The sequence below is a fragment of the Heterodontus francisci genome, chromosome 32 (genome assembly GCF_036365525.1).
Source record: "Heterodontus francisci isolate sHetFra1 chromosome 32, sHetFra1.hap1, whole genome shotgun sequence".
Lineage (NCBI taxonomy): Eukaryota > Metazoa > Chordata > Chondrichthyes > Heterodontiformes > Heterodontidae > Heterodontus > Heterodontus francisci.
The window spans coordinates 55,766,776-55,790,906 of record NC_090402.1 but is presented as its reverse complement, the minus strand read 5'-3'; the positions used below and the strand labels follow the sequence as shown (position 1 = coordinate 55,790,906).

Genomic DNA, 24,131 nt, shown 5'->3' with positions numbered 1-24,131 from the left:
CAGGAGAGGTCTTTTCAGTCCAGGAGCAAACAGACACTGAGTTCAAACTGTTTGTACAATTCAGAAAAACCAAGGTTGCCAAGCAGATTAGTCATGTGACTAGCTGGTCTCACTACGTCTGTTTGTGGATTCTCTGGTCGTAGCCCGCCCTGGAATGTCTCTTCTTACACACAATACCTGGTGCTCAAAGTCTATTGTGGGTTAAATTGGAGCAGGGAATAGCCCCTTTCTCCTTCCAAGCACTGGCTGTTAGTATGCAAAAAATGTTTTTCCAGCCAAGGGCCTGGTGATTTTTTAACAAGTCCTCATTTCACTTCAGCAACAGTTTGAAATTTAATGTCGATATGGCGAAATTAACATGCCTCATTCTTGGCAGTGGGCGTCTAGCATGACAGTGAGACACCCAGCAGAATGAAATGCAATTTGAGAGAAGCGCATTTCATTAAAAGGGTCGAGAGAAAATATAAGATACAGAAAAAAACATGCATTTCTCTCATTCATTCACATTCATTCATAAATCCGAAAACTTATTACAGCCTGTCTTTTCTTAGTAGCTTTAATTGCCCTTTTTTTGGCATCCCAATAAACATGTGATTTTTTGGGGCAAGCTTTTCTTCAGTTTGTCTATTTCCATGGCTGCCTAAGGTCTTTGAGATGGTTAGGTTTAATTAGCCCTGAGTTGGAATTTTTGTTTTAGGAGAGTCAGTAGTGGGCGGGTCTGTCCTGAAATCTCCTTCAGTACTTTGTTGAGTCACGAAAAAGGCTTTTGACTTCAGGGGATGCGTGGTTCTCTTTTTTTGAGTGTGGGGGAGAATTCTTTGCTAATCTCCTATTTGTCCTCTGGGACACTCCTGTCTGCAGGTATTTGTGCACTCCCCTGTGGTACTTCGACTAGGTGAGGCATCACCCACACAGTTTCTCTGCCCCCTTAGAGGTCTTTCTTTGTCTCTGCAGGTTCCTGTACATGCTGTTAGCAACTCTGGTTGGGTGCTTCTAGTGTCTGCATTTACATAGGAGGATGTGGGGTGTAACTTCTCACATTTTTTGGGGTTAGCTGACCAGACAGTAGGGGTTTTCATCTGGGATTCTTCCCGGACTTCCTTTAACCTGCCCTCTTGGTCGCTTTTTCCCCTTCCCTTTCTAACTTTTTGCCAGCTGTGTGCCTGCCTATCCCTTTTGTTCTCAATGGGGGTCCCTCACAGTTCACCAGCCCTCTGCTGGAGGGTCCTCCTAACACCAGTACAGGACTTACGGGTGCAGGTTTCACTGTAGTTTGGGGCTTTTCCTCAACCTGGCACATGTGGCAACTCCTGCAGTACTCCACCGCATCTTTGTGGAGTTTTGGCCAATCAAACTGCTGTCTTATGTGGGCTTTGGTCTTTCATATACCAGTATGTACAGCCACTGTAGTCTCGTGGGCCCTTCTTAATATTTCTCTCCGGTACCTCTGCGACACCACTAACTGGTGAACTACTGTCCATTCCTTGTTCTCAGGTCTGTGAGGAGAACTCCATTTCCTCATCAGTACCTCATTCTTTAAAAAGTAGCAATCAGGGACTCCCTCTGCTTCACTTTCAGACTGGGCAGCCTGTGCTAACTCTTGCAATACTGGGTCGTCTAACTGAGCCTCAGCTAGGGAAAATCCATTTAATTCATTCCCTGGGTCTCATAACATTCCAAAGAAAGTCTCAGACAGACAGACCTCATGGTCATCTGTCTACAATGCCAATGCAGTCTCCTCTGGGGGAGCTGGTTTGATCATGGCCTGATCCACTACATATTCAGGGAAACTGCAGGGGTCCGTCTCCTGCCACTGCCCTGTCTCTCTGACCTCCTGCGATCTTTCTTTCACTACTGGGGGGGATACCACCTTCGCCCCCACCAGATCATTACCTAGGAGCAGGTCAACCCCATCCACAGGCAAACTAGGGACAATCCCTACAGTCACTGGTCCCGAAACTAGGTTGCACTCCAGGTGTATCCGGTGTACAGGTACAGGCAGACTCTGCCCTCCAATACCATTCACCACCATTTTGGTGTTCACTGCACTCTCTGGGGGAAAGGTCAGGCCTTTTCCCAGTAAAAGGGATCTAGTGGCCCCTGTGTCCCTCAGAATTACTGTGGGCTTGCCCGAGGGGTAGACACAAAACCCTGATAACCCTCAGGAATCCTATTAAATTTTCTTGCACTTACAGCCGTAAGCTTTCTGGGTCTCACTCTTACTGCAGTTAAAGCCACAGCTTGTTCTGCTGTGCTTTCCATCAGGGTCCCGTCTGCACTGAGTGGGTGGGCCCTGATTAACCCTACAGGTTTTCCCTTTCGTTTCCAGCAGTCAGCTTTTAAATGCCCTGCTTTATTACAATGGAAGCACACAGCTCTCCGGCTCTCACTCTTGCTCACAGCACCTTCCTTTTTGGCTGGAGGAGGGCCCCCTGTGTCTCCAGCTTTCCTTTCTCTCCCAGGACTGCTTGGGCTCCTATCACCTTCCCACCCTTTGTCCTTTTCAGATTTGTGGGGGTGACTAGGAAAGGTTCTCTTCTGGGAGACTGACTTATAAATTAAAGCAAACTCATCGGCCAGAATGGCCGCTTGCTGGGCTCCCTGAACCCGCTGCTCCTCTACATGTGTCTTTATGGAGAGTGGGAGAGAGTTGTTAAATTCTGCTAACAGGATTACTTCCCTGCGATTCTCATAGCTGAGCTGTACTTTAAGAGCCCTCAGCAACTGGTCAAAAGCCAGCTGCAAACTTCTTTCAAACTCCAGATAAGTTTGATTAGCTTGCTTCTTGAGGGTTCTAAACTTTTTGCAATAGGCTTCGGGTACTAATTCATATGCCCCGAGGATAGCAGTTTTTGTCAGTTCATAATTTGATGAACTCTCATCTGGCAACAGGGAATAAACCTCATGGGCTTTTCCTGTTAGCTTGCTTTGTAATAAAAGAGACCAGGTCTCAGCTGTCCATTGTAATGTTTCTACATCTTCCTCATTGAATTTTGGGATTAGTTGAACTAGTTTTAACAATTTTGTACCCAGCCCAGAATTACGCTCCTCCATATTGGCCATGCTTTCACTGGGGTTACTCTGTCGCCCCCTAGTTAACTCAAGCCACTTTAGCTCTCTCTCTTCGTATTCCTTCTGGAATATTCTTTCGCTCTCTTTCCCTCTCCTCTCTCTCTTTTTCCTTCTCCTGTCTTTCTTTTTCTTCATGTTCCTTCTGGAAGGCTCCCATTTTCTCACTCTCCTGCCTCTCTTTTTTTTTCCTCTAATTCAAGTTTCCTCTGTTCCAATTGTATTTTTGCTAGCAGTATCCGGGGTCTGCTTCTAACACTGCTTCTGCTTCATCAGATTCAAGAGAAAAATGGTTGGCCACTAGTCTTAGGAGTTCAGACTTTCTAGCCTTGCCACGTACAGTGATCCCACACTGCTCAGCCATTTTCCACAACTCCTCCATAGACAGTACTTTTAACTTATCCCAAGTTAGTTCACCCTGGATTGGGGAGCTACTAGCTTCAGTTGCAGACATGTTAGTATTCAATCACACACAACCACAAGAAAATCTGTATTGAAATCTTACTCTTTTTGATTGGGAACAATTTGGCTTCCCACTTCCAATTTCTCTTGTTTGTTTGTGGATAAAATCCAGGACGGTAGCTCCCAAATTTCTATTATGACTCGGTGAAAAAAGGGGTCTAGGGTACCCTCTCAGCCTTCGCCTGGTCTTACTGTAACAGGGTTTTATTTTTTTTTAAACTCCGTGTTTTAGCTCCCCCTTGGTGTATCCTTGTTCACCGCTTTCCAATTATAAGGCGAAGAAACCAACACAAACAGGTTTTCTTAGGTTTAAAGAAGAAAGGTTGAAACTTATTAAACTTAAACTTCAACTCTAATTCGGCTAACGTCTATGGATACACGATGTGCCCACGTTATCACACAAACGCGATACACACATGCAGATAGAGACAGAAAAGAGCAGAAGAAAAATAAAGTGAAAAAGTTTGAGGCAACCTCTGAAAAGGGTTTTTGTTACAGTTCTTCGAGCTCACTGTAGAGTCCTTGATTGTTGGGGCCCAGTATTCTTCTTAAACCTTGTTCGGTGTTGGAGACTTTTCTCTCTTGGGGTTCATTTGTATTCAATGGATTTGGAGTTCCGTGAAAAAGAAGTGGCGAGCCAGATAGGAAAGGCTGTGACGAGCCAGACAGGAGAGGTCTTTTCAGTCCAGGAGCAAACAGACACTGAGTTCAAAATGCTTGTACAATTCAGAAATACCAAGGTTGCCAAGCAGATTAGTCATGTGACTAGCTGGTCTCACCACGTCTGTTTGTGGATTCTCTGGTCTTAGCCCGCCCTGGAATGTCTCTTCTTACACACAATACCTGGTGCTCAAAGTCTATTGTGGGTTAAATTGGAGCAGGGAATAGCCCCTTTCTCCTTCCAAGCACTGGCTGTTAGTATGCAAAAAATGTTTTTTCCAGCCAAGGGCCTGGTGATTTTTTAACAAGTCCTTTCTTCACTTCAGCAACAGTTTGAAATTTAATGTCGATATGGCGAAATTAATATGCCTCATTCTTGACAGGTGGGGGTCTAGCATGACAGAGAGACAGAAAGGTATTAATATGGGAAATGATAAACAGACTGGGACAGGAAGGGACAGTTAGTAGAAATCTATGAGTAAATCAGCAGATCAGGCTAGAGGTTACAAAAACAATAAAAGGGCAAAACTAAAGGCTCTGTACCTGAATGTAAGTAGCATTCAAAACAAAGCAGCTGAACTGAGAGCGCAATTAGAAATAAATAAGTATGATATGATAACCATTACAGAGACATGGCTGCAGTATGGCATAGATTAGGACCTGGATATTGAAGGGTACATGACATTTAGGAAGGACAGGAAGCTAGGAAAAGGTGAAGGGATGTCTCTGTTAATTAATGGTGGTATTAGGCATTAGAGAGAGATGACCTAAGTTCAGGAAATCAGGATGTAGAAGCCGTTTGGATTGAGATGAGAAATGAAAAAGGCAAGAAGTCACTTGTGGGAGTGGTGTACAGGCCCTCCAACAGTAACCACACGATGGGACAGGGTATAAAGGAAGAAATAATGCGACCTTGTCAAAAAGGTACAGCAATAATCGTGGGAGATTCTAATCAACATATAAACTGGAAAAATCAGATGGGCAGAGGTAACCTAGATGAGGAGTTCATAGAATGTTTTCGGGATAATTTCTTAGAACAGCATGTTCTGGAGCCAACCAGAGAGAGGCTATGCTAGACCTGGTATTGTGAAACAAGATAGGATTAATTGATGATCTCATAGTGAAGGCCCCCCTAGACAGCAGCAATCATAATATGATTGAATTTTACATTCAGTTTGAGGGAGGGAAGAGGGGGTCCAAGACCAGTATTTTAAACTTAAATGAGAGTAATTATGAGGGCATGAAAGCAGAGCTAGCAAAAGTGAACTGGCAAATTAGGTGACGGGATAAATCAATAGAGATGCAATAGCAGACATTTCAGGGGATATTTCAGAATACACAGAGTAGATATATTTCAACAAGAAAGAAAAATTCCAAGGGTGGGACCCAAATAAAATAGCGTTAACTAAAATAGTGAAAGATAGTATCAAACTTAAAGAAAAAGCATATAGTTGTGCAAAGATGGGAGGCAGGTCAGAAGGTTGGACAGAATATAAAAAGCAGCAAAGAATGACTAAAAGATTAATAAGGAGGGAAAAATTAGAGTATGAGAGAAAGCTGGCGAGAAATATCATGACAGATAGTAAGAGTTTCTATAGATATTTTTAAAAGAAAACAGTTAACAAAGTGAGCATTGGTCCTATAGAAAGTGAGTGTGGGGAATTAATACTGGAAAATAAGGAGAAGGCAGATAAATTGATAAATTGAACAGATATTTTGCATCGGTCTTCACTATAGAGGATACAAATAACATCCCAGAAATAGCTGTAAATCAGGAAATGGAGGGAGGGAGGAGCTCAAAAAAATTACAATCACCAGGGAAGTGGTACTGAGCAAATTGTTGGGGCTGTGGGCAGACAAGTCCCCGGGTCCTGATGGACTTCATCCTAGGGTCTTAAAATAAGTGGCTAGTGAGATAGTGGACGCATTGGTTTTACTTCCCAAAATTCCCTAGATTCTGGGAAGGTTCCATTAGATTGAAAATAGCCAATGTAACTCCTCTATTCAAAAAGGGAGGGAGACAGAAAGCAGAAAACTACAGGCCAGTTAGCTTGACTCGGTGGGCCGAAGGGCCTGTTTCAGTGCTGTATCTCTAAATAAAAAATAAATTAACATCTGACACAAGGAAAATGTTAGAAGCTATTATTAAAGATGTTATAGCAGGGCACTTAGAAAAATTCAAGGAAATCAGGCAGAGTCAACATGGTTTTGTGAAAGGGAAATCATGTTTAACCAATTTATTGGAGTTCTTTGAAGAAGTAACATGTGCTGTGGGTAAAGGGGATCTGGTGGATGTACTGTACTTAGATTTCCAGAAGGCATTTGATAAGGTGCCACATCAAAGGTTATTGTGGAAAATAAAAGTTTATGGTGTAGGGGGTGAAATATTGGCATGGATAGAAGATTGGCTAGCTAACAGGAAACAGGAAGTAGGCATAAATGGATCATTTTCTGGTTGGAAAGATGTAATGAGTGGTGTGCAACAGGGATCTGTGCTGGGGCCTCAACTTTTTACAATTTGTATGAACAACTTGGATGAAGCGACCAAAGGTACACAAAGATAGGTAGGAAAGTAAGTTGTGAAGAGGATATGAGGAGGCTACAAAGGGATTTAGATAAGTTAAGTGAGTGGACAAAGATCTGGCAAACGGAGTATAATGTTGGAAAATGTGATATTGTCCATTTTTAAAAAATCATTCATGGGATGTGGGTGTTGCTGGCCAGGCCAGCATTTATTGCCCATCCCTAATTGCCCTTGAGAAGGTGGTGGTGAGCTGCCTTCTTGAACCGCTGCAGTCCATGTGAGGTAGGTACACCCACAGTGCTGTTCGGAAGGGAGTTCCAGGATTTTGACCCAGTGACAGTGAAGGAACGGCGATATAGTTCCAAGTCAGGCTTATATGTGACTTGAAGGGGAACTTGCAGGTGGTGGTGTTCCCATGTATTTGCTGTCCTTGTCCTTCTAGGTGGTAGAGGTCACAGGTTTGGAAGGTGCTGTCTAAGGATCCTTGGTGTGTTGCTGCAGTGCATCTTGTAGATAGTACACACTGCTGCCACTGTGCATCTGTGGTGGAGGGAGTCCTGGATGGTGGAAATTTTGGCAGGAAGAATTAAAAAGAAGCATATTATCTAAATGGTGAGAGATTGCAGAGGGAACTGGGTACCCGAGTGCATGAATCACAAAAGATTAGTCTGCAGGTGCAGCAAGTAATTAGGAAAGCTAACAGAATGTTATCGTTTATTGCAAAGGGAATTGAATACAAAAATAGGGAGTTTATGCTTCACTTATACAGACATTGGTGAGACCACATCTGGAATACTGTGTACAGTATTGGTATCCTTCCTTAAGGAAGGATGTAAATGCATTGGACGCAGTTCAGAGAAGGTTTACTCGTCTAATAGCTGGAATGTGCAGGTTGTCTTATGAGGAAAGGTTGGACAGGCTAGGCTTGTATCCGCTGGAGTTTAGAAGAATAAGAAGCGACTTGACTGAAACATATAAGATTCTGAGGGGTCTTGGCAGGGTAGATGTGGAAAGGATGTTTCCCTTTGTGGGAGAATCTAGAACTAGGGGTCTCTGTTTAACAATAAGGAGTTGCCCATTTAAGACAGAGATGAGGAGAAATTATTTCTCTGAGGGTCGTGAGTGTTTGGAATTCTCTTCCTCAAAAGGCGGTGGAAGCAGAGTCTTTGAATATTTATAAGGTGGAGGTGGATAGATTCTTGATAAGCAAGGTGAAAGGTTAGTGGGGGTATGTGGGAATGTGGAGTTGAGGTTACAATCAGATCAGCCATGGTCTTGTTGAATGGCGGGGCAGGCTCGAGGGGCCGAGTGGCCCACTCCTGCTCCTAATTCGTATGCCTCATTCTCACAAACACTGCCTCTTCATTTACAAACACACAAAATAAACTTCATCAGAAACAGCTTTGAAATTCTCTCTCAGTGTTTCTTAAAATAATACTGAACACGGACATACACTCAACATGGACTCGCTCCTGTCAACACAGAACTCCCAATGAACATGGAGACAAAGCAAGGAGCTATAGATTATTTAGCGAGAAAAACAGTGATAAAACGCTGTTTGCCAATTTTTGACAATAAATCAGTTCAAGCCAAGATCTAGTTTTGAGACCCCAATCCTGTCCATTTGTGATATGAACACACACAGTTACTTCCACAAACACAACTAACATTTATACATTGCCTTTAACGCAGTAAAATGTCCCAAGGTGCTTCACATCAGCATTCTCAAACAAAATTTGACATTGAGCTCAATGTTACCCTGAACATTTTGCTGCTGTGCACAACCCTTGTTTCCTAGTGCGTAGCTCCTTTGCATTTTTTTATATGGCCAAGCATTACTTACCCCAGAACAAGTGACACTGACCGAGCCACATGAAGAGAAATTAGGACAGATGACCAAAAGATTGGCAAAAGAGGTTGGTTTTAAAAGAGTTTCTTAAAGGAGGACAGAAAGAAAGTGAGGCAGAAAGGTTTAAGGGAGGGAAATCTAGAGCTTAAAGCCCAGGCAACTGAAGGCAAGGCTACCAATGGTGTAGCGATTAAAATTGGGGATGTTCAAGAGGGCAGAATTGGAGGAGTGCAGACTATTCGGAGGGTAGTGGGGCTGCAGGAGATGGCAGAGATAGGGAGGGGTGAGGCCATGGAGGGATTTGAAAACAAGGATGAGAATTTTAAAATTGAATCATTCCTAAACTGGGAGCCAAAGTAGATTAGCGAGCACAGGGGTGAAAGTTGAATGGAATTAGTTGAAGGTTAGGATACAGGCAGCAGAATTTTGGATAACCTCGAGTTTATGGAGGAACAAAGATATTGATCAGCAGCAGAGCTGAGGCAGAGACAGAGTCGGGCAATGTTATAGAAGTGGAAATAGGCAGTCTCAGTGATGACATGGATATTTGGTCGGAAACACAACTCAGGGTTAAATACGACACCAAGGTTATGAACTTTCTGGTTCTGCCACAGGCATTTGCCAAGGAGAGGGACGGAGTCAATGGCTAAGCATTGGAGATTGAGGCAGGGACCAAAGACAGTGGCTTCAATCTTCCCAATATTTAATTCGAGGAAATTTCAGCTCATCCAGTAACGGATAACGGAGGTTGGATAAGCAGTGTGAAAATCAGAGACAGTTGAGGGGTTGAGAGGTACGGTGGTGAGGCAGAGCTGAATGTTGTCAAGATACACATGAAAAATAACACTGTATTTTCAGATGATGTTGCCAAACAGCAGTATGGAGATGAGAAATTAGAGGGGGCCAAGGAGAAATCCTTGGGGGACACCAGAAGGGTAAAAGTTGGAAGCAAATTTGATGAAGTTTTCCGGTGCAGGGTGAGAGCAGGAAGCAGCACAATATTGTCACTAAAGTATTGGAGAAACAGGGGACTGGAACTCTGGCATTCAGAAAGTTACGGGTTCAAATCATTCAAATTTATTGCTACATAGATTAGCCAGGACACACCAATGGGGTGAAAATAGGCAAACAGCAAATCATACTGTTAACACTGAAGTTCTCTTACCTCCCAAGAGTGCAGTCTGTGTCTCAGTCCCAACTGTGTGTAGTCAATTACTGAATTGCCCCGTAAATTAGTCACAGCATGTTTAAAATCTCCCTGTGCCTCATCAAACCTGCAGTTCAAAAGAAGGGTTTGAATGTACAGGGAGAGGGAGTGAATCCAGAATAATCAACAGGGAGAGGGAGTGAATACAGATTAATGTACAGGGAGAGGGAGTAAATCCAGAATAATCAACAGGGAGAGGGAGTGAATACAGATTAATGTACAGGGAGAGAGAGTGAATCCAGATTAATGTACAGGGAGAGGGAGTGAATCCAGATTAATGTACAGGGAGAGAGAGTGAATCCATATTAATGTACAGGGAGAGGGAGTGAATCCAGATTAATGTACAGGGAGAGGGAGTAAATCCAGATTAATATACAGGGAGAGGGAGCGAATCCAGATTAATGTGCAGGGAGAGAGAGTGAATCCAGATTAATATACAGGGAGAGAGAGTGAATCCAGATTAATGTACAGGGAGAGGGAGTAAATCCAGATTAATATACAGGGAGAGGGAGTGAATCCAGATTAATGTGCAGGGAGAGAGAGTGAATCCAGATTAATATACAGGGAGAGAGAGTGAATCCAGATTAATGTGCAGGGAGAGGGAGTGAATCCAGATTAATGTGCAGGGAGAGAGAGTGAATCCAGATTAATATACAGGGAGAGGGAGTGAATCCAGATTAATGTGCAGGGAGAGAGAGTGAATCCAGATTAATGTACAGGGAGAGGGAGTCAATCCAGATTAATGAACAGGGAGAGAGAATGAATCCAGAATAATCAACAGGGAGAGGGAGTGAATCCAGATTAATGTACAGGGAGAGAGAGTGAATCCAGATTAATGTACAGAGAGAGAGAGAGTGAATCCAGATTAATGTACAGGGAGAGGAGGTGAATCCAGATTAATGTACAGGGAGAGGGAGTGAATCCAGATTAATGTGCAGGGAGAGAGAGTGAATCCAAATTAATGTACAGGGAGAGGGAGCCAATCCAGATTAACGTACAGGGAAAGAGAGTTGATCCAGATTAATGTACAGGGAGAGGGAGTGAATCCAGATTAATGTACAGGGAGAGGGAGTCGATCAAGATTAATGTAGAGGGAGAGGGAACTGAACCAGATTAATGTACAGGGAGAGACAGTCGATCCAGATTAATGTACAGGGAGAGCGAGAGAATCCAGATTAATGTAGAGGGCGGGAGATTGAATCCAGATTAATGTACAGCGAGATAGAGTGAATCCAGATTAATGTACAGGGAGAGAGACTGAATCCAGATTAATGTACAGGGAGAGAGAGTAAATCCAGATTAATGGACAGGGAGAGGGAGTGAATCCAGATTAATGTACAGGGAGAGAGAGTGAATCCAGATTAATGCACAGGGAGAGGGAGTGAATCCAGATTAATGCACAGGGAGAGGGAGTGAATCGAGATTAATTTACAGGGCGAGGGAGTGAGTCCAAATTAATGTACAGGGAGAGAGACTGAATCCAGATTAATGTACAGGGAGAGAGAGTAAATCCAGATTAATGGACAGGGAGAGGGAGTGAATCCAGATTAATGCACAGGGAGAGAGAGTGAATCCAGATTAATGCACAGGGAGAGGGAGTGAATCGAGATTAATTTACAGGGCGAGGGAGTGAGTCCAAATTAATGTACAGGGAGAGAGAGTGAATCCAGATTAATGTACAGGGAGAGGGAGTGAGTCCAGATTAATGTAAAGGGAGAGAGAGTGAATCCAGATTAATGTACAGGGAGAGGGAGTCAGTCCAGATTAATGTACAGAGAGAGAGAGAGTGAATCCAGATTAATGTACAGGGAGAGAGACTGAATCCAGATTAATGCACAGGGAGAGGGAGTGAGTCCAGATTAATGTAAAGGGTGAGGGAGTGAATCCAGATTAATGCATAGGGAGAGGGAGTGAATCCAGATCAACGTACAGGGGGAGGGAGTGAGTCCAGATTAATGTACATGGATCGAGAGTGAATCCAGATTAATGTACAGGGAGAGAGAGTGAATCCAGATTAATGTACAGGGAGAGAGAGTGAATCCAGATTAATGTACAGGGAGAGGAGTCAGTCCAGATTAATGTACAGAGAGAGAGAGTGAATCCAGATTAATGTACAGGGAGAGAGACTGAATCCAGATTAATGCACAGGGAGAGGGAGTGAGTCCAGATTAATGTAAAGGGTGAGGGAGTGAATCCAGATTAATGCATAGGGAGAGGGAGTGAATCCAGATGAACGTACAGGGGGAGGGAGTGAGTCCAGATTAATGTACATGGATCGAGAGTGAATCCAGATTAATGTACAGGGAGAGAGAGTGAATCCAGATTAATGTACAGGGAGAGTGAGTGAGTCCGGATTAATGTACATGGATAGAGAGTGAATCCAGATTAATGTACAGGGAGAGAGAGTGAATCCAGATTAATGTATAGGGAGAGAGAGTGAGTCCGGATTAATGTACATGGATAGAGAGTGAATCCAGATTATTGTACAGGGAGAGAGAGTGAATCCAGATGAATGTACAGGGAGAGTGAGTGAGTCCGGATTAATGTACATGGATAGAGAGTGAATCCAGATTAATGTACAGGGAGAGAGAGTGAATCCAGATGAATGTACAGGGAGAGAGAAAGAATCCAGATTAATGTATAGGGAGAGAGAGTGAGTCCGGATTAATGTACATGGAGAGAGAGTAAATCCAGATTAATGCACAGGGAAAGGGAGTGAGTCCGGATTAATGTACAGGGTGAGGGAGAGAGTCCGGATTAATGAACAGGGAGAGAGAGTGAATCCAGATTAATGTACAGGGAACGGGAGTGAGTCCGGATTAATGTACAGGGAGAGGGAGTGAATCCAGATGAATGTACAGGGAGAGGGAGTGAATCCAGATGAATGCACAGGGAGAGAGAGTGAATCCAGATTAATGTACTTGGAGAGGGAGTGAGTCCAGATTAATGTTCAGGGAGAGAGAGTGAATCCAGATTAATGCACAGGGTGAGGGAGTGAATACAGATTAATGTACAGGGAGTCAGAGTGAATCCAGATTAATGTACTGGGAGAGGGAGTGAATCCGGATTAATGTACAGGGAGAGAGAGTGAATCCAGATTAATGCACAGTGGGAGGGAGTGAGTCCAGATTAATGTACGGGGTGAGGGAGTGAGTCCGGATTAATGTACAGGGAGAGGGAGTGAGTCCAGATTAATGTACAAGGTAGGGGAGTGAGTCCAGCTATATGTACAGGGAGAAAGAATGAGTCCAGATTAATATACAGGAAGAGGGAGTGAATCCAGATTAATGTACAGGGAAAGGGAGTGAGTGCAGATTAATATACAGGGAGAGAGAGTGTATCCTGATTAATGTACAGGGAGGCAGAGTGAATCCAGATTAATGTACAGGGAGAAAGAATGAATCCAGATTAATATACAGGAAGAGGGAGTGAATCCTGATTAATGCACAGGGAGAATGAATGAATCCAGATTAATATACAGGAAGAGGGAGTGAATCCAGATTAATGTACAGGGAGAAAGAATGAGTCCAGATTAATATACAGGGAGAGAGAGTGTATCCTGATTAATGTACAGGGAGAGAGAGTGAATCCAGATTAATGTACAGGGAGAAAGAATGAGTCCAGATTAATATACAGGAAGAGGGAGTGAATCCAGATTAATGTACAGGGAGAAAGAATGAGTCCAGATTAATATACAGGAAGAGGGAGTGAATCCAGATTAATGTACAGGGAGAAAGAATGAGTCCAGATTAATATACAGGGAGAGAGAGTGTATCCTGATTAATGTACAGGGAGAGAGAGTGAATCCAGATTAATGTACAGGGAGAAAGAATGAGTCCAGATTAATATACAGGAAGAGGGAGTGAATCCTGATTAATGTACAGGGAGAAAGAATGAGTCCAGATTAATATACAGGGAGAGGGAGTGAATCCTGATTAATGTACAGGGAGAGAGAGTGAATCCAGATTAATATACAGGGAGAGGGAGTGAATCCTGATTAATGTACAGGGAGAAAGAGTGAATCCAGATTAATGTACAGGGAGAAAGAATGAGTCCAGATTAATATACAGGGAGAGGGAGTGAATCCTGATTAATGTACAGGGAGAGAGAGTGAATCCAGATTAATGTACAGGGAGAGAGAGTGAATCCAGATTAATGTACAGGGAGAGGGAGTGAATCCTGATTAATGTATATGAAGAGGGAGTGAATCCTGATAAATGTACAGGGAGAATGAATGAGTCCAGATTAATGTACAGGGAGAGGGAGTGAATCCAGATTAATGTACAGGGAGAAAGAATGTGTTCAGATTAATATACAGGGAGAGGGAGTGAATCCTGATTAATGTACAGGGAGAGAGAGTGAATCCAGATTAATGTACAGGGAGAGGGAGTGACTCCAGATTCATATACAGGGAGAGGGAGTGAATCCTGATTAATGTACAGGGAGAAAGAATGTGTTCAGATTAATATACAGGGAGAGGGAGTGAATCCTGATTAATGTACAGGGAGAGAGAGTGAATCCAGATTAATGTACAGGGAGAGGGAGTGACTCCAGATTCATATACAGGGAGAGGGAGTGAATCCTGATTAATGTATATGAAGAGGGAGTGAATCCTGATAAATGTACAGGGAGAGGGAGTGAATCAAGATTAATATGCAGGGAGAGAGAGTGAATCCAGATTAATGTACAGGGAGAGGGAGTGACTTCAGATTCATATACAGGGAGAGGGAGTGAATCCTGATTAATGTACAGGGAGGAAGAATGTGTTCAGATTAATATACAGGGAGAGGGAGTGAATCCTGATTAATGTACAGGGAGAGAGAGTGAATCCAGATTAATGTACAGGGAGAGGGAGTGACTCCAGATTCATATACAGGGAGAGGGAGTGAATCCTGATTAATGTATATGAAGAGGGAGTGAATCCTGATAAATGTACAGGGAGAGGGAGTGAATCAAGATTAATGTACAGGGAGTGAGAGTGAATCCAGATTAATATACAGGGAGAGGGAGCGAATCCAGATTAATGTACTGGGAGAGAGAGTGAATCCAGATTAATGTACAGGGAGAGGGAGTGAATCCAGATTAATGTACAGGGAGACGGAGTGAATCCAGATTAATGTACAGGGAGAAAGAATGAGTCCAGATTAATATACAGGGAGAGGGAGCGAATTCAGATTAATGTACAGGGAGAGAGAGTGAATCCAGATTAATGTACAGGGAGAAGGAGTGAATCCAGATTAATGTACTGGGAGAGAGAGTGAATCCGGATTAATGCACAGGGTGAGGGAGTGAATTCTGATTAATGTACAGGGAGAAAGAATGAGTCCAGATTAATATACAGGGAGAGGGAGTGAATCCAGATTAATGTACAGGGAGAGGGAGTGAATCCAGATTAATATACAGGGAGAAGGAGCGAATCCAGATTAATGTACAGGGAGAAAGAATGAGTCCAGATTAATATACAGGGAGAGGGAGTGAATCCAGATTAATGTACAGGGAGAGGGAGTGAATCCAGATTAATGTACAGGGAGAGGGAGTGAATCCAGATTAATATACAGGGAGAAAGAATGAGTTCAGATTAATATACAGGGACAGGGAGTGAATCCAGATTAATGTACAGGGAGAGGGAGTGAATCCAGATTAATATACAGGGAGCCGGTGTTAATCCAGATTAATGTACAGGGAGAGGGAGTGAATTCAGATTAATATACAGGAAGAGGGAGCGAATCCAGATTAATGTACAGGGAGAAAGAATGAGTCCAGATTAATATACAGGGACAGGGAGTGAATCCAGATTAATGTACAGGGAGAGGGAGTGAATCCAGATTAATATACAGGGAGCCGGTGTTAATCCAGATTAATGTACAGGGAGAGGGAGTGAATTCAGATTAATATACAGGAAGAGGGAGTGAATCCAGATTAATGTACAGGGAGAAAGAATGAGTCCAGATAAATATACAGGGAGAGAGAGCGAATCCAGATTAATGTACAGGGAGGCAGAGTGAATCCAGATTAATGTACAGGGAGAAAGAATGAGTCCAGATTAATGTACAGGAAGAGGGAGTGAATCCAGATTAATGTACAGGGAGAACGAATGAGTCCAGATTAATATACAGGGAGAGGGAGTGAATCCAGATTAATGTACAGGGGGAGAGAGTGAATCCAGATTAATGTACAGGGAGAAAGAATGAGTCCAGATTAATGTACAGGAAGAGGGAGTGAATCCAGATTAATGTACAGGGAGAACGAATGAGTCCAGATTAATATACAGGGAGAGGGAGTGAATCCAGATTAATGCACAGGGAGAACGAATGAGTCCAGATTAATATACAGGGAGAGGGAGTGAATCCAGATTAATGCACAGGGAGAACGAATGAGTCCAGATTAATATACAGGGAGAGAGAGTGAATCCAGATTAATGTACAGGTAGAGGGAGTGAATCCAGATTAATGTACAGGGCGAGAGAGTGAATCCAGATTAATGTACAGGGAGAAAGAATGAGTCCAGATTAATATACAGGAAGAGGGAGTGAATCCAGATTAATGTACAGGGAGAAAGAATGAGTCCAGATTAATATACAGGAAGAGGGAGTGAATCCAGATTAATGTACAGGGAGAAAGAATGAGTCCAGATTAATATACAGGAAGAGGGAGTGAATCCAGATTAATGTACAGGGAGAAAGAATGAGTCCAGATTAATATACAGGAAGAGGGAGTGAATCCAGATTAATGTACAGGGAGAAAGAATGAGTCCAGATTAATATACAGGGAGAGGGAGTGAATCCAGATTAATGTACAGGGAGAATGAGTGAATCCAGATTAATGTACAGGGAGAAAGAATGAGTCCAGATTAACATACAGGGAGAATGAGTGAATCCAGATTAATGTACAGGGAGAAAGAATGAGTCCAGATTAATATACAGGGCGAGTGAGTGAATCCAGATTAATGTACAGGGAGAATGAGTGAATCCAGATTAATGTACAGGGAGAAAGAATGAGTCCAGATTAATATACAGGGAGAGGGAGCGAATCCAAATTAATGTGCAGGGAGAGGGTGCGAATTCAGATTAATGTACAGGAAGGGGGAGTGAATCCAGATTAATGTACAGGGAGAAGGAGTGAATCCAGATTAATGTACAGGAAGAAGGAGTGAATCCAGATTAATGTGCAGGGAGAGGTAATGAATCCAGATTAATGTACAGGGAGAAAGAATGAGTCCAGATTAATATACAGGGAGAGGGAGCGAATCCAAATTAATGTGCAGGGAGAGGGTGCGAATTCAGATTAATGTACAGGAAGGGGGAGTGAATCCAGATTAATGTACAGGGAGAAGGAGTGAATCCAGATTAATGTACAGGAAGAAGGAGTGAATCCAGATTAATGTGCAGGGAGAGGTAATGAATCCAGATTAATGTACAGGGAGAGGGAGTGAATCCAGATTAATATACAGGGAGAGGGAGTATGTCCTTACATCTCTAATCGTAGATGAACCGCGCCTCTCTGGAAGAACCCGATCGCCAACCGGTCATCTTTCGCAATCGTTTGGTCAAAAGCCTGCAAAGTATCACGAAAATTATTAACCAGCAGGGCAGGGATACTAACCCATCATTAACCAGCAGGGCAGGAATAATAACTCATCATTAACCAGCAGGGCAGGGATACTAACCCATCATTAACCAGCAGGGCAGGAATAATAACCCATCATTAACCAGCAGGGCAGGAATAATAACTCATCATTAACCAGCAGGGCAGGGATACTAACCCATCATTAACCAGCAGGGCAGGAATAATAACCCATCATTTACCAGCAGGGCAGGAATAATAACTCATCATTAACCAGCAGGGCAGGGATACTAACCCATCATTAACCAGCAGGGCATGAATAATAACCCATCATTAACCAGCAGGGCAGGGATACTAACTCATCATTAACCAGCAGGGCAGGAATTATAACTCATCATTAACCAGCAGGGCAGGAATAATAACCCATCATTAACCAGCAGGGCAGGGATACTAACCCATCATTAACCGGCAGGGCAGGAATTATAACCCATCATTAACCAGCAGGGCAGGGATACTAACTCATCATTAACCTGCAGGGCAGGAATTATAACTCATCATTAACCAGCAGGGCAGGGATACTAACTCATCATTAACCAGCAGGGCAGGGATACTAACTCATCATTAACCAGCAGGGCAGGGATACTAACCCATCATTAACCGGCAGGGCAGGAATTATAACTCATCATTAACCTGCAGGGCAGGAATAATAACCCATCATTAACCAGCAGGGCAGGGATACTAACTCATCATTAACCTGCAGGGCAGGGATACTAACCCATCATTAACCAGCAGGGCAGGAATTATAACTCATCATTAACTAGCAGGGCAGGGATACTAACTCATCATTAACCAGCAGGGCAGGGATACTAACTCATCATTAACCAGCAGGGCAGGAATTATAACTCATCATTAACCAGCAGGGCAGGGATAATAACTCATCATTAACCAGCAGGGCAGGGATAGTAACCCATCATTAACCAGCAGGGCAGGAATACTAACCCATCATTAACCAGCAGGGCAGGGATACTAACCCATCATTAACCAGCAGGGCAGGAATAGTAACCCATAATTAACCAGCAGGGCAGGGATACTAACCCATCATTAACCAGCAGGGCAGGAATAGTAACCCATAATTAACCAGCAGGGCAGGGATACTAACTCATCATTAACCAGCAGGGCAGGGATACTAACCCATCATTAACCAGCAGGGCAGGGATACTAACTCATCATTAACCAGCAGGGCAGGAATACTAACCCATCATTCACCAGCAGGGCAGGGATACTAACCCATAATTAACCAGCAGGGCAGGGATAGTAACCCATCATTAACCAGCAGGGCAGGGATACTAACCCATCATTAACCAGCAGGGCAGGAATAGTAACCCATAATTAACCAGCAGGGCAGGGATACTCACACTGATAAGAGACCTTTCAAATGTTCTGTCTGTGATAAAAGATTTAAAAGTAAAAGGAATCTGCTGGCACACCAGCGAGTTCACACGGGGGAGAGGCCATTCACCTGCTCTGCATGTGGGAAGGGATTTGCTCAGTCAAACAACCTGCTGAGACACCAGCGAGTTCACAAGATATTGCAGGGTTTGGATTCTGCTGTTATTGCTGCTGTTAATCATGTCCAGGACTGAATCCTGACTGGAAGCCTGGTTTCCAGTTGGGTTTCCACAGGGCTCAGCACTCGGCCGTTTGCTTTTTGTGGTATATATATCAATGGTTTAGACTTAAATATAGGGGCCATGATTTAGAAGTTTGCAGATGATGGAAAAATTGGTTGTGTGGTTGACAGTGAGGAATAAAGCTATAGAATGCAGGAGGATATCAATGGACTGGTCAAATGGGCAGCAAAGTGGCAAATGGAATTCAACCTGGAGAAGTGTGAGCTAATGCATTTGGGAAGGAAAAAGAAGGAAATGGAATGCACAATGAGTGGTAGGATCCTGAAAAGTGGAGAGGATAAGAAGGACCTTGGAATGCATGTCCACAGATTCCTGCAGGTCGCAGGACAGATAGATAAGGTGGTCAAGAAGGCACACGGGATATGTTCCTTTACTAGCCAAGGCCTAGCGTGTAAGAGCAGGGGAATTATGCTATAACACTAATTAGACTCCCCCTCCCTGTCCCCTCCCCAACAGCAAGAGAACTGTGTGCAAATCTGATTTCTGCATTAATCAACTATAAAGTAAGACTAGATCAATTAATTAGCATAAAACTAAAGTCAGTTTGATTTATCATCTAAAAACAGTCAGTGTTTAATTAATCAATCAGATCTAGGAGATAAAGTTATAGAACAAGGGATAATGATAATAAAAGATTCTGAATTTTTCAGTAAATTAAAATCTGAGATATATCGATAAGCGTTAAGTCAAACAGTTAATTTAACTCCCTATAAAGCACAAAGGAAGCAGCTGACCAGGGAGCAGCTGATGAATCCTTATTTATTTAAGTCTTAAGTTTATTTCCGTGCAGTCAATTAATACTCGAACAAATAAAGGCATGACAGGGCATGTCCAGTGGAGTGTACATCCTGTTCCATGTGGCAAATCCAGTACACTTCTCGTGTCCTGGACAACCACATATGCAGGAAGGGTCATCAGCTAAAGCAAAGGGTAATGGTCAATAATTATTTTTGTGACTGGATAGCTGAGGGGAATTGATTACAAAAGTAGGGAGGTTATGCTTCAGTTATACAGGACATTGGTGAGACTACATCTGGAGTACTGTGTGCAGTATTGGTCTCTTTATTTAAGGAAGGGTGTAAATCATTGGTGGCAGTTCAGAGAAGTTTTATTACACTAATACCTGGAATGGGCAGGTTGTCTTATGAGGAAAGGTTGGACAGGCTAATCTTGTATCCGCTGGAGTTTAGAAGAGTAAGAGGCGACTTGAATGAAACATATAAGATATTGAGGGGTCTTGATAGGGTGGATGTGGAACGGATGTTTCCTCTTGTGGGAGAATCTAGAACTAGAGGTCACTATTTAAAAATAAGGGGTCACTCATTTAAGACAGAAATTAGGAGAAATTTTTTCACTCAGAGGGTCGTGAGCCTTTGGAATTCTCTTCCTCAAAAGGCAGTGGAAGCAGGGTCTCTGAATATTTTTAAGGCAGAGGTAGATAGTTTCTTGATAAGCAAGGGGGAGAAAGGTTATCGAGGGTAGGCGAGAATGTGGAGTTGAGGTTACAATCAGATCTGCCATGATCTTGTTGAATGGTGGAGCAGGTTCGAGGAGCTGAGTGGCCTACTCCTGCTCCTAATTCGTATGTTCTAGTGGGGTTCCACATGGTTCAGTACCAGAAATTGGCTAGCTGAAAGAAGACAGAGGGTGGTGGTTGATGGTAAATGTTCATCCTGGAGTTTAGTTACTAGTGGTGTACCGCAAGGATCTGTTTTGGGACCACTGCTGTTTGTCATTTTTATAAATGACCTGGATGAGGGTGTAGAAGGGTGGGTTAGTAAATTTGCGGATGACACGAAGGTCGGTGGAGTTGTGGATAGTGCCGAAGGATGTTGTAGGTTACAGAGGGACATAGATAGGCTGCAGAGCTGGGCTGAGAGATGGCAAATGGAGTTTAATGCGGAAAAGTGTGAGGTGATTCACTTCGGAAGGAGTAACAGGATTGCAGAATACTGGGCTAATGGGAAGATTCTTGGTAGTGTAGATGAGCAGAGAGATCTTGGTGTCCAGGTACATAAATCCCTGAAAGTTGCCACCCAGGTTAATAGAGCTGTTAAGAAGGCATATGGTGTGTTAGCTTTTATTAGTAGGGGGATCGAGTTTAGGAGCCACGAGGTCATGCTGCAGCTGTACAGAACTCTGGTGCGGCCGCACCTGGAGTATTGCGTGCAGTTCTGGTCACCGCATTATAGGAAGGATGTGGAAGCTTTGGGAAAGGTGCAGAGGAGATTTACTAGGATGTTGCCTGGTATGGAGGGAAGGTCTTACGAGGAAAGGCTGAGGGACTTGAGGTTGTTTTCGTTAGAGAGAAGGAGGAGAAGAGGTGACTTAATAGAGACATATAAGATAATCAGAGGGTTGGACAGGGTGGATAGTGAGAGCCTTTTTCCTCGGATGGTGATGGCAAACACGAGGGGACATAGCTTTAAGTTGAGGGGTGATAGATATAGGACAGATGTGAGAGGTAGTTTCTTTACACAGAGAGTAGTAGGGGCGTGGAATGCCCTGCCTGCAACAGTAGTAGACTTGCCAACTTTAAGGGCATTTAAGTGGTCATTGGATAGACATATGGATGAAAATGGAATAGTGTAGGTCAGATGGTTTCACAGGTCGGCGCAACATCGAGGGCTGAAGGGCCTGTACTGCGCTGTAATGTTCTATGTTCTATGTTCTAACCCATCATTAACCAGCAGGGCAGGGATACTAACTCATCACTAACCAGCAGGCATGATCACCATGGAGGGGCAATGTCAGTCATGGATCAGTGTTAGCACACTGCATTAGGATATCGTAGCTTCAATTTACATGTCAGGACCAAGTGCGTATTTGAGTCTGACACTCCCAGTGCAGTACTGAAAGAGGGCTGCTCTGTTAGTGGTGCAATCTAGCAGATGAGATTTTAAATCAAGATCCCAACTGCTCTCTTAGGTGGACAATTTTGAAGGGAAGCTGGGTGTCCAGGCCAATATTTATCCCTCAATCAACATCACAAAAACACATTATCTGGTCATTATCACATTGCTGTTTTTGGGAGCTTGCTGTGCTCAAATTGGCTGCACATTTCCTTCATTACAACAGTGACTGCACTTCATTGGCTGTGAAGTGTTTTGGGACATCCTGAGCTGGTGAAAGTTGCTCTATAAATGCAAGCCTTTTTCTTGATACCCAGCACCCAGCCCCTTGCCTTCCAGCTGCATCCCTCACCCCAGCTGCCCTTCAGCCTGCACCCTCTCACTGCCCTTCTCTCCCCTGCCTCCCATTCACACACACCCTCATCCGCTCACTCTGACCCTCACATCTCACTCCATCTCCCGCCCACCCATCCCCTTCCCCTCCCTCTCTCCTCCCTATCCCCCTCTTCCCTTCAACCCCCTCTCCCCTCTCCTTCTCCGTCCTTCTCACATTCCCTCTTTCCCCTTCCTCTCCCCCTTTCTCCCCTCCCTCTTTCCCCCTCCCTCTGCCCTCTTCCTCCTCTCCCTCCCTCCCCCTTCCCCCTCCCCACCTCCCTCTGCCCCTTCCCCCTCCTTCCCCCTCCCTCTGCCCCTTCCTCCTCACCCTCCCCCTCCCTCTCCCCCTTTTCCCATCCCCCTCCCCCTTCCTCTCCACTCCCTTTCCCCCTCCCATTACCCCTTTCCCCCTCCCATTCCCCCTATTTCTCCCTACCCCCTTTCCCCCCTCACCCTCCCTCTCTGCACTTTCCCACTTTCTCTCCCACCCTCTTTCCTCCTCCCATTCCCCTTCGTTCTCCCCCTCCCCCCTTTCCCCCTCCCTCTCCTCCTCCTCCTCGCCACCTCCCCCTCCCCCTCCTCCATTTCCCACTCCCTCTCCACCCTGTCCCCTCCCTCTCCCCACTCCTTCTCTCCCTTTCCCTCCCCTTTCCCCTTTATCTCCTCCCTTTCTCCACTCCATCTCCCCTCCTTTCCACCCTCCCTCTCCCCCTTTCCATCTCCCACTCCCCTCACTCCCTCTATATTCACTCATTCACTCCCTCTCCCCTTCTTTCCTCCCTCTCACTTCCCCACCCCTCACTCCCTCTCCCCTCCCCTTCCACTCCATCTGGCCCTCCCTCTCACTCCATCTCCCTCTCCCACCTCTCCCCCAACCCTCACTCCCTCTCCTCCTCTTCTTCACCCTTCACTCCTCCCTTACCCCTCTCCCCTCCCCTTATCCCCTCTCTCCTCCCCCTCACCCCTCCCCTGCCTCTCTCTTTTGCTCCCGCACCCCCTCACTCATTCTCCCCTCTTCCCCTTCCCTTCAGTCCCTCGACCCCTCACCCCCTGCACCAACTCCCTCAAGCCCCACTCCTTCGAAACCCTCACTCCCTCAGCCCCTTCCCCAAATCCCTCAACCCCCTCACTCCCTCTCTTCCCTCATGTCCCCTCCTCTACCCACCTCTCCTCAATCTTTCCCCCTCCTCTCCCTCCTCCTCACCCTCTCCAACTCTCCCCCACCCTTCCCCCTCTTCATCCTCCTTTAGCCTTAACCCCCAAACCTCCCCTCACCCCTCCCCCACTCTCCCTTAACCCACAAATCCTCCTCTCCCTTCTTGCTCTCCCCCTCTACTACTTGTACTCCTCCCCCTCTACCCTTCTGCCCAAGCTCTCACTGGCCTCCCCCTCCACTACTCACCTTCCCCTTTCCCCTCCCCACCCCTCTCCTCCCATGGCCCCTCTGCCCTCCCATTCCCACTCCCCCTCCCCTTAGTCCTCTCCCCCTCCCCCTCTCTCTCCCCTCCACCCCTCCCCTCTACTGTACTCCACCTCCCGCTCATCCCCTGGCCCCCTCCCCCTCACCTTCTCAACCCTACCCCTCACACACTGCCACTCACACCCTCATCCCCCCAACCCCAGCCCCCTCCTCCTCTCCCCCACCCCTCCTCCTCATCCTCACTCTCTCCCCTTCCTCCTCTCCCTCATGCCCCTCCCCTCCCCTTCCCCTCCTTCGAAGCCCTCGCACCCCCACCCCTCATCCTCTCCCTCACCCCTTACTCCTCATCCTCTCCTCACCCCTTCCTCCTCATCCTCTCCCTCACACCCCTCCTCCTCATCCTCTCCCTCAACCCCTCCCCCACCTCTTCTCTCTCACAACTTCCCCCTCAACCCTTCCT

The 24,131-nt window shown here is 44.9% G+C and overlaps 1 protein-coding gene across 1 annotated transcript in view; it reads right to left on the bottom strand.

Annotated features, from left to right (window-relative positions):
• LOC137347527 (neutrophil cytosol factor 2-like) overlaps positions 1-17,319 on the bottom strand; it is a 165,672-nt gene extending 148,353 nt beyond the window's left edge. Inside the window, exons 1-2 of the mRNA XM_068011981.1 lie at positions 17,242-17,319; positions 9,730-9,838 (exon numbers count right to left, since the gene is read on the bottom strand). Of these exons, the coding sequence (XP_067868082.1) occupies positions 9,730-9,838; positions 17,242-17,243 (111 nt within the window). The 5' untranslated portion in view covers positions 17,244-17,319. The remainder of the gene's footprint in view (positions 1-9,729; positions 9,839-17,241) is intronic.
• Positions 17,320-24,131: the final 6,812 nt, after the last annotated feature.